At 41.0% G+C, this 10,846-nt stretch overlaps 1 protein-coding gene across 3 annotated transcripts in view; it reads right to left on the reverse strand.

Moving 5' to 3' along the window:
- Window positions 1-4,127: 4,127 nt before the first annotated feature.
- The window catches only part of LOC101761360 (protein DETOXIFICATION 16), a 12,950-nt gene continuing 6,231 nt past the window's right edge, over window positions 4,128-10,846 (reverse strand). The window contains exons 2-8 of one of the 3 annotated variants that reach the window (XM_012845621.2): window positions 6,090-6,634; window positions 5,901-5,987; window positions 5,760-5,816; window positions 5,392-5,630; window positions 5,131-5,270; window positions 4,933-5,019; window positions 4,128-4,540 (exon numbers count right to left, since the gene is read on the reverse strand). In XM_012845621.2, the coding sequence (XP_012701075.1) occupies window positions 4,484-4,540; window positions 4,933-5,019; window positions 5,131-5,270; window positions 5,392-5,630; window positions 5,760-5,816; window positions 5,901-5,987; window positions 6,090-6,634 (1,212 nt within the window). In that variant the 3' untranslated portion in view covers window positions 4,128-4,483. Of the gene's footprint in view, window positions 4,541-4,932; window positions 5,078-5,130; window positions 5,271-5,391; window positions 5,631-5,759; window positions 5,817-5,900; window positions 5,988-6,089; window positions 6,635-10,846 lie in introns of those variants that run through there. The other 2 variants (XM_004965311.2, XM_022825924.1) reach the window with 2 other exon arrangements.

Consider the following 10,846-nt stretch of genomic DNA (forward strand, 5'->3'; position numbering starts at 1 on the left):
TTCGGATCCGATCACTCGAGGGGTCCAGAGATATCACTCGAGGGGTCCAGAGATATCACTCTCAATCAGAGAGGGGCAAATCCCATCTTGATTGACCATGTCTCATAGCATGCTTCTTGACAAACTTGAAAGCTACCTTTATAACTACCCTGTTACGGCATAGCGTTTGATAGCCCCTAAGTAGGTCGATCCACATCTTGAATACATGCGACAATCTCAGGTCTAAGGACAAAGCGTATATGTTGTTTGAAGAGAGAACTACTTCTCGTGTTGGGTCAATCCTAGCACATGTCTCCACATGTGCCCACATTATTAGTTCAACATCTCCATGTCCATGACTTGTGAAACATAGTCATCAACTAATACATGTGCTAGTCTAATATTCATGTGTGTCCTCACATGAACTCCGACTAGGGACAACTTTAGAATAACCATACAAGTAAAGAGTTTCACACACAATTCACATAATTGCAAATCAATTCAAGTAGCCTTTAATGGATATTCAAGGAACACAATATATAAATCATGGATATAATACTTGTTTGCTGTCTTAATTTTGTTATTTGCATGATAATTAGTCCAAAATTGATAAAATGTTGAAACCACTTCTATTAGCCTTTGTTTTCCACATAGAATCCAAAAAAATGATGTTGATGCTTTTCTGGTTGATTTACAAGCCTTTTTGATTTAATGTGCTTAATGGTAGTTTATCTTATTTATTTTATATCTCCACTTTAAAAATATATTTTGATGTGAATCCAATTCTCATGATTTTGTATTGTTATCTTCTGTCAGTGCAATTTATTTTATAACTGTTTCTCAACAGATGATTTTAATCTTGCAATTTCGTGCTTGCTTGGCTTATCGTGCAAAATAGTTTCTCTCATCGTTCTTGTATGATTTTGTATTATTTTTAGCTAGATTGTTCTGTTATTTCTTACTGTTTCTTTATTTTTCATGCATTTCATGAGCATTTGCACTCATAGCATCATCTCTAATGCATGCACGCATTTCATTCTTTTAGAGAGCAATTTACTGAAGAACTTGACCCTTGAGCCGAAGCCGAAGCGATCGCGTTGCCACTGCTCCGCCGCGAGCCATCACTGGCTCTCCTCCGACTTCGAGTCGGACACCAAACCGGTCGCCGCTGAGTCCCTAGTCACCCTCATGCCCATAGCCCACGACCCTGCGGCCCCACATCGCCGGAATTGCGCTCCCTGAGCCACCGTCTGGCCAAGGATCCAATTGCAATTGAAGTTTTGGTTTCAGGGTCCTTAGAGCAAAATGCAGGGGCTTAGTTGTAAACCTTAAAAAGTTCTAAGGGTCGTTCTGTAAAAGAGAAAATTCAAGTTTGAATAAAATGCATTGAAATGGCTGAAACTTTGGAAATCCTTAGAAAAACATAGAAAAGGATAAAAATGCGAAATAAATTTTGGTAGCTTCTTGATGCTCATGACTACCCAGTAAAATACTTGTTCCTATGAAATATATGTTTTTGTTGCTTAACAAAATGCATGTTGTTTAATCTCCTTATGGTGTAATAAATAGTTCTCATGCTTATAAAATCCTGATAAATTCACAGTAGTCTCTGATAGTGTTGAAAACCACTCTGTAAAATTTGTAGAGCTAAACTTATTATAGAACTTCAGTTATAAATCATTCTTTATATCTACAGAATAACCATGTTTGACTTTTAGTAAACTCTATGGTTGTATAATCTATGTCAAACTTTTATAGTAGAATTCTTGTGTAGAGGGAAAGCTCCTGTGAAAATTTCATGTTCATATATTAACAGATGCTTCCTGAAACATTTATTCATGTTGAAAGCTAGTTTATTTATTAATGATGAATGCTACTAGGATTTGTAGGCTCACAAATGATTATTTATACTCTTCATCAGTAACATAATCATTCCTAAAAAGTTGGCTAAACAGTACCAAAACACCACCACCTATTGTCCTTTGAATAATAAGTTTTTAAGAATTTTATGTGTACACAATCACCATCAAAATAAAAGCTATGTTTTCTTTCCAACCAACCTTATTTTGTGAAGAAAAGAAATGTTATGAACTTATCTAGGTGAATGTGGTCAAAAGAAATCTTATGCATATGCATCTCGTGTAGAAGCTAACCTCGCTGACGGCACATACGAGCTCATCCTAGAAGTTGAAGAAGGACACCCGCCTGATGAGCTGAACCTGATCGAGGCGACTGAGGACCCGAATCAAGATTCGGAAGAGCCCAAGGCTAACTTAGGACAAGAAGGCAAGTCCTGGAGCATAACGCTGGTTTTCAAATTTATGCAATGTCCTGTTTACTTATGTTTGTGCATTAAGTTCATAGGAGTTGTATTGAAACCTTAGTTGCATGCTCCTAGTACCCATATGTTGAATACTAGCATGTTATGTCGCGTAGTTGCTATGCTAAATAGGGACACGGTAAAAGTTGAGTGATTTCCTGTCACTCGCGAGCTATAGGAGTTGCCTGTTTACTTATGTAGAATTATCTATGAGTATAATCTTGACATGGTTTTGGAGATTCCACAATAAGAATTGCTAATGAGATACTAAACTATCATACCGAGTTTCACTATTTGTCAAAAAAATTCAATGGAAAATAGTAAACGAACCTAATGCAAGGACTTGGGCAAAGTTTAGCTATGCTAACTCAGCCAAAACGGGTAGATTCGGATATATTTACGTATACAGGGAGGGTATTTGCAACAAAATTAAGTAGGTGGGTGGCTATAGGCAATGAAATGACTCATGGAGGCAATGTCAAACTTGAAGTAGATTATGAGGGTGTTTATGCAATTTTACCTTAGAGCATCTGGTTTCGTTTTCTTGTTGGTGATGGCACCAGGGGCGGATCTAGCAATGGGGCGAGAGGGTCTCAAGCCCCCTACCGCCACTCGGACAATGGAGCCCCCTTAGTCCCTCCATAATTTTTTAGGAGGAAGGAAGAAGAGAAGGGAAGGAAGGAAGGAGAAGAAGAGCTCCGCTCTTGCTAAAGCTCACGAGCTGCATCCGCGAGGGCACCTACGGAGGTGTGTGCGCGGCAGCGGGTATGGATTATGATACTGCTTCCTACAGACAACCATCACCATCAGACCTTCAGTTCCAAAATCGGCAAGTGATAATTAGCCACTATCATTGTGCTTTGGCACCATTTCTGATGAAATTAGCATGGTAACTGATGGTGCGAATATATATGATTTTGTTCACAATGAAAAAAAGAAAAAAATTGGAGAAAAAAATATTTGGACCCAAATTATCCCATAATATCACAAGTCATGCGGACCATGTGTTCGTGTGGTTGATAGAAATCAAACCTCTATTGTCTCTCAATAGGCCCCCAACCCACTCATCAAACATAGTTCACTAATTGTAACAGGATAGGTACTCCATTTGACCCTTGTTACTGCAATCTTTTGACAACTCCTTGGGCATTTTTATAGTCAATTTCATCTAAACCACAAATTTCATATAAATAGCCTCTACAATGGACTATAATATTTGTGAATTCTTAATATCCCACTCAAATATGCAAAACCACGATTGTGTTCCCTAGCTAGCTTCAACATGAACGAACTTTTTTCTACGGTCAAGGTTGGCTCATTCATTCAACATAAACATTCAGAAATTACAATATCCTGATGCAACCGGGAATACACTGTCTGAGGATTGAGAAAGCAACAAATTCAGTCGCCCTAGAAAGCAGACGAGCCACCTTATTAGCACTACGGTTGGCTTATATGAACTGACTTAAATATTGCACAAATTATCAATTTACCATGTAACTACTATGTTTGATCCAATCATTTATTCTACTAATACTTTTGCAGCGTTCCATATATTCAGCTCCAACTTGGAGACATTGAATCGATGAGTGCAAAGCCTTATTATATACAATATGGTAATCATTTTTAGTTCTAAAGTATATATCATTATTTTACCTGGGAAACGAATGGGACTGGTCCGGAAAACCCATCTCCTATTTTCATTTTCATACTTTGTCTTGAAAATAGAAACGAAGGTAAGGATCGGACAAGAACATGATGGGATTTGCATGATGTAGAAAATGAACTCAAAGGAAAGGGAAGACAACGAAATCAATGGGAACCAAAAGGACAAAGGGAACACCGACTCATAGTTCATTGTACAAGGTCATATCCAACTCAAACGTAATTCTAAAACACAGATATATAGCCTCACCAGCATAAATACGCACTCACATAGATATAGTTCAATGGTTCATGGCAATCTCAAACTCCCTTTCACATAAATGAATTAACTGAGGAAGCTAGAAAGGTAGTTAAAAAGTGATTTCTGAATAAATGGAAAATACAAAAACAGTTGAAAAAAAACACTAGAATCATTTTGGCCCCATCTTCAGGCTTCCCCCAAAATACGAAAACGGGTGGGATGAATATAGAAAACATGACGGGATTTGTCGGGTCCATTTTCACCCCCTTTTTACGTCTTCATGTGTCGAAATTGGAAGAAAGAGGACTGAACACTCTGTCCTTTGCCTTTGCGGCCTGTGGATTCAAAGTTTGACAAAGCAGGTGACTTTCATACATGAATTTGCATATAAGAACGCATAAAATAGTTGGTGCCATTATTGAAGAAAAATAAAACTGTAAAAAATTCTCTTATTAATCAAGTGTAAAATAGCCCTTATTTTGGCAAGCCCAGATTATAACTGTGAATAAGCAAGAGGTATTATGCTCATTGCATAGTATACCATGGAAACCAAACTTTTCAGTATCAGGCATCAGATTTGTATACCAAATAGTAGATAGAGTTCCAAATATGTATCATGCGATTGTGCGAGCAATTTTTCTATTTCAAATCCAAATGTATGGAGATGGAAGTAACTTAATTATCTATAGAATTGCAGAGCTAATAAAATTGATCTTATCCAACATACCTCTTTATCCCAGTTAGTACACATTGTGACAATCATGAGTAGCAAGAGCTGTACCAAGAGCCCACAGTTGATGCCCATCCAAAGACCCTATTTGTCAGTAATATGCACTCCCATTAGACAAAAACTTCTGGAAACTAACCTTTACCTGCAAACACAAGCTTTTATTTTTTTTGGATTCAAGGGAAACAGAAAGCGCACCATGCCGCCGAGACACAAGACAAAACCTAAGAGGTATGCTGACGGGATGCCAACAATATAGTAAGCACCAAGGTTAATGCAAGCACCAATCTTCTGCCATCCACAGCCTCTAGCCACACCTACAGTTGCATCAAAACATTCTAGAAGGGGTTTTTGAATTCCTATTGGAACTGGACAGCTTCCTACAGTCCATGTTCTGCTTGCAAGATATGAATATTTTCCACAGAGAAATGCGTCAGCTAAATTTTTGGAACTCTGTACCTGAAAGAACAGTCATGATTCCATCGAAGAATATTGTCACTGCGATGACCAGCATCATCCTGGCCACATATACCACCACCTCCTCCACGTCGCTGTAGGCATGCCCCCAGATGTAGCGCACGCACACTAGGATCAGTCCCACGATCAGCCCTTCGGCAACGGCCAAGAACAGGACCACTCGCACCGCTAGGCGGGCGGCTTGGGGACGTCCCGCACCAAGCTCATTGGAGACGCGAGTGCTGCATGATAGTCAAGGTCGACACAGCCAATTAGCTTGGCTGCATTGCACTGGGAGTACCATATGATCCTCACAAGATGGCATGAACGAGGAGCTGGAGAGGTACCAGGGATTTGTTTCAGAAGGTTACCTAATGGCGCAGCTAAGACCAAAGGGGATCATCCACACGAAGGAAGAAGTGTTGAGGCTGTGACATATGCAGCTATACTTGTTCAGCAAAGAGGTATGGCATAACCCAAATCAAATTTGTAGTAACTTGAATTTACCAAACCTGATTGATAGAACGGATGTCTCCAGTTTGGGATTGGGAAGAAGGCCTGAAAGGAGCACAACGAGCTCAAATGACCACATCTCCAAGCTGCAACATTATTAGCACACAGTGTCACTGTCGATGATGTGTGCCACGTACAGTCAGTTTGTGATCAAATCATGCAAGAAACTGTAAACATGTATCACGTACCAGACCATCAGAGCGGATGGGATCGCTAGCCTGAAGAAGCTGAGCGCATCACGGAAGGCCTCTGTGGAGAACCCGGTCCATGTCTCCTTGCAAGCACTCGAAATCCTCACGTACACGGCTAACACGGCCACGTTCAGCCAGTAGGAGATGGCGTTGCTAAGCGCCGCGCCCTTGCTGCCCATCCCGAGCCCGTACACGAGCAGCCAGCAGACGACCAGGTGGCACGCCGCGGCCGCGCCGGCGCTCGCCATCACCGGTTGCACGATGTTCTGCGTCTGCAGGAACCGGACGTGGCACTGCATCAGGCCGTACCCGAAGATCGCCGGGATCATCCACCGGGCGTAGGCGCCGGCCTCCGCGGCGATGTCCGCATCCTGGCCAAACAGGAGGAGGATCTCGCCGGTGTAGAACCAGACGACGGCGAGGGGGATGCTAACGATGGTGAGGAGAAGCATGGCGCGCTGCTTGTAGATGCCGAGGAGGTTGTACTGCCTGGCTCCGTAGGCTTGGCCGCACAGGGTGTCCAAAGCGCTTGCCATGCCAAGCTGGTCAAGACAGGCAAAACTGTGAGCTGATCGACTTGGTTCATGATACAACAAATCTGATTGATTTGCTATGGTACTCCGAAGTGAATATGAACCATCCAATTAAATGGATCTAGATGGTTATTACCGATTTTTTATAAATTTTATTTTAGAAAAAAGAAAAATAAGAAAATATGTTAAAATTTGATTATTAGGCAAATGCCTTGCAGTTAGCCATAACATGATGGATTCCTCTACGTGCACACGTGTGTAACATCTTTTTTGGCTGTTTTTTGAACCTTGTGGCATAGAACCAAAACCAAGATCATAAATCAAAATGGTCAGGCTACCGGTAGTGGTTCATTATTTATTAATATATAATATTAATTTTCATGATTTGTATGGGAAATATGCAAGTTTTCTATCATATATGTACGCAAACATAATTACATGTCATAATACATGTGATATTAAATATAAAAACCAGCCGGTTCAACCGATTCAATTGCCTGGCTGACCTTTTATTTGAAACCTAACAAGTCAGATCATTGGTTCATGATTTTTCCGGTCCAACCAGTGAACCGATCTGGTTCTTTTTCCCATACCTAGTGGATCACGTAGCACATCTGTGGAACTGATTTTTTTTTACATGTTTCCCAACTTATTCCAGACCATCTGTTTGGATTTTAGTAAGATTATGGATACTCTTAGTTATTACAATGACATAAATAGACTTTTTCACTTGCACCACTATGCCTAACACGTTGATTCGGTGAATTTGCTCTATCAATGAAGCATGAATGTATACCATAAAACCACAGCTACACCACCACCAGTAGGGAACTTTCACCTTCTGTTTAGTGTTTGAACGTGTCTAGATGCATTACTTTTTTCTGCAAAATGTTCACCTACTAATTTTCCAAAATAAAAAGTAGAATAAATATGATATCTATGTTCATCTATTACATAGGGAGGTAATATGACACCGTCTTTAATGTCAATAATTATATCCTATACTAGTACCGTAGCAATGATAATGCCTTGGTCCTCCAAGACCCAGGTTCCACTATCAACCTGTGTCGGGTGACAGTGAACTACTCCCTTTGTCCTAAAAAATTGCAACTCTTGCTATCCGAAAAGTCAACCAATTTTAAATTTAACCAAATTTATACAAAATAGTTAAATGGTACAAAATAAATAATAATAGATTAACCATACGATATATTTTCATACTAAATCTATTTGAAGATATGAATGTTAGTACGTTTTTTATAAATTTGGTTAAAGTTAAAACTGTTTGACTCCTCGAAAAGTGCGAGTTACATTCTTTTTAGGACGAAGGGAGTACTGTAACAAGAATGGCAAAAGGTGTGACCGACTCTGGAGGACCAAAGAAAAGATGTCGAGCAATAATTCAGTGTGTGAACGACACCACACATGTCTACGAGAACTACCAAAGTCGGTGGCGGCAGCGGCATATGCTGGACGATTGTTTTGTTTTCATTTGCCATTTTATTTTTTTCCTTTGTGTACCAGAGGGAACAGTCGAGCAGGTGCTTGAGAAAAGTCCTTCACTAGAAGACGGCATAGGAGTAATTTAGATGTAAACAGACTGATAGACGATTTCGGGGAATGTCGCAAGATGGATGCAATATCTGACAGCATGCAAACCGGAGGTGTAGCGAACATGGTCTCATTAAGTCATAGTTTGTAATTTTGGTGATTGATTGATAACATAGTTATTGAGGCTAATGCTTTGTCTAGCATGTACCTTGTAGGTTTTCTAGGTTCCAAGAATGCAAACCAAATCATGGCAAGGTCCAAACGATGGTATTCTTGACATCCAAGTTATGGTATTCGAATATCCAAGTCATGATATTCGAGTATCCAAGTCATGATATTTGAGTATCCAAGCCATGATATCTAGGATTATTGTATGATATTGAAGCATCCAAATGATAGAAAAAAAAAATCCAAAGGTAGAATAATTCTAGACCATCTAAGTGACGGTATCTTTGGTGCTTAAATTGGACGAGTTAGAAGAAAAAATGCACAATCGGATGTTCCAATGGCCAACCAAAGCAAGCGTCGAACTAACCATCGGAGCAATTGGTACAACGGGGGAAAACAGGAAAAATCTGGAGTGCACTGGATGATCCGATGAGGGGTCATTTTACAAGCGTCGGAGCAACTCGCTGAGCAGGCAAAAAAAACCCTATAGCACCGGATGTTCCGATGCCCTATGTAGTTGACCATCGGACGAAGCATATTTACTTCGAAATCACACGGAAGGTTCAATGATGTCACCATCGGGAAAAGCTTCAGATCAATGACATCAGGGGGATCCAATGGCTATGTGACGTGAGTAGTGGTACCGGATGATCCGATGGGTCATCGGATAAAGCGTCGGATAAATTTCTAAGGAATTTGGGCGTGGGGAGTCCAACGCTAGTTGCACCGGATGCTCCGATGTAGGTCAAAAATAGACCATTGGAACATCCGATGATATCCTTTTTTACTAGCCGTTGGAGCAACGACTCTTTGAGCCCTTGGGGCTATTTATACTCCCACTCGCCCATTTGGTGTTGCTGGAGCGTCAAGGGAGGTATTGAAGATCAAGACTCATGAAGAACACATCCATGCCACTGAAAGTGCTTAAGTGCTACATCAAAGGCTTAGCACAAGATTAGGAGAGTGATTAGTGCTAGGATAGGCCTAGAGAGGAGTGAGTGCAAGGTGTGCCAACCTTGTGATCAGGTTCTAGAGTGAACCACTGCTGTAGAGTGAACCACTACTGTACAAGAGGTGTGCCGGCACCTTGGAGACTTGGTGGCTCGTCGGCAAGTCTTCGACCCTCCGGCTTGGTATGGAGCGGCGTCGACGACCTTATGCGGGAGACGTGGAGACCCCCTTCCTTCGTGGAGAAGCTCCTTAGTGAAGACGGCATCAAGGTGACCGAGGGACTTGGCGTGAGCCTTAGTGGTCAAGCCTTTATGGCAAGTCAAGGGGCACCTTAGGAGAGACTTGGTGACTGGGAAGAATTACTCTTGTGTGAGTGTTTCAACAACATGGACTAGTGGTGGGTTAGTGCCTATCAATACCACGGGATAAATCCTTGTGTCAAGAGTTTGCTTCCTCTCATTCACTCCTTACATTTCCGCATTTCATATTTGCAACTTGTGTGCTTTTACTTTCGTAGAGTAGTCTTGATAGGATTGGCTATAGGTTGCAAAACTTATTTTGGGATGAGGGTTTCACACTAGATCAATCGTAGTTGCACATCTAGATAGTATGATCTAGTTTATGTTTTGATGCAAAGTAGTGGAAACCATAGGTTAAGTTTTTAAGGGGGTGTTTAGATCCCCGGGCAAAACTTTAGTCCGTGTCACATCGAATGTTTGGACATTAATTAGGAGTATTAAACATAGGCTAATTACAAAACCAATTTCACAATCCCTAGGCTAAATCGCGAGACGAATCCATTAAGCCTAATTAGTCCATGATTTGATAATATGGTGCTATAGTAAACATTCGCAAATGATGGATTAATTAGGCTTAATAGATTCATCTCGCGATTTAGCCTAGGGGTTCTGCAATTAGTTTTGTAATCAGCTCATGTTTAATCCTCCTAATTAGCATCCGAATATCTGATGTGACACGGACTAAACTTTAGCTCTAGGATCCAAACACCCCTTAAGTTACCTAATTCATCCCTATCTTTTAGGCTACAAGCACCGATTCCTTTCAGGAGGATCGGATCATTATTAGAGTCCATACAATAGGCACAATGCAAGACACTTTGACGCTGACACTTCGGAAAATGGTTTACACTAAAACCAAAACATTAAGGGCAAGCATGCCCTGCCAATTCGCTGGCTCGCCAATATTTGGCAGAAAAAATAGCTGCCCTTATTTCGTCCATGATTGGTGAGAAAAAGTAACGTGCGTGGGCGTCGGTAGCGTAGGCTCATCAATTTTGGGCCTCCATCCAAACAGAGAAAGGCGTAGGAGTCAACCCTAAAATATTGGAAGGGCGAGCGATGGCTTCCATCCAAACGTGCCCTAAAGTCCATCGATCGATAACGAGGGATTTATTGGGAGCACTCCACTCCAAATTTTTGAGCTCCACTCCACCAACTCGACCACATTGCAGCTCCACTCCACCAACTCCAAAAAAATACCAGAGCTGTCTATATGTATAGCAAATGCACAGATCCAACTCCAAAAACAGAA

The sequence above is a fragment of the Setaria italica genome, chromosome IV, assembly GCF_000263155.2.
Source record: "Setaria italica strain Yugu1 chromosome IV, Setaria_italica_v2.0, whole genome shotgun sequence".
In the NCBI taxonomy this organism is placed as follows: Eukaryota; Viridiplantae; Streptophyta; class Magnoliopsida; order Poales; family Poaceae; genus Setaria; species Setaria italica.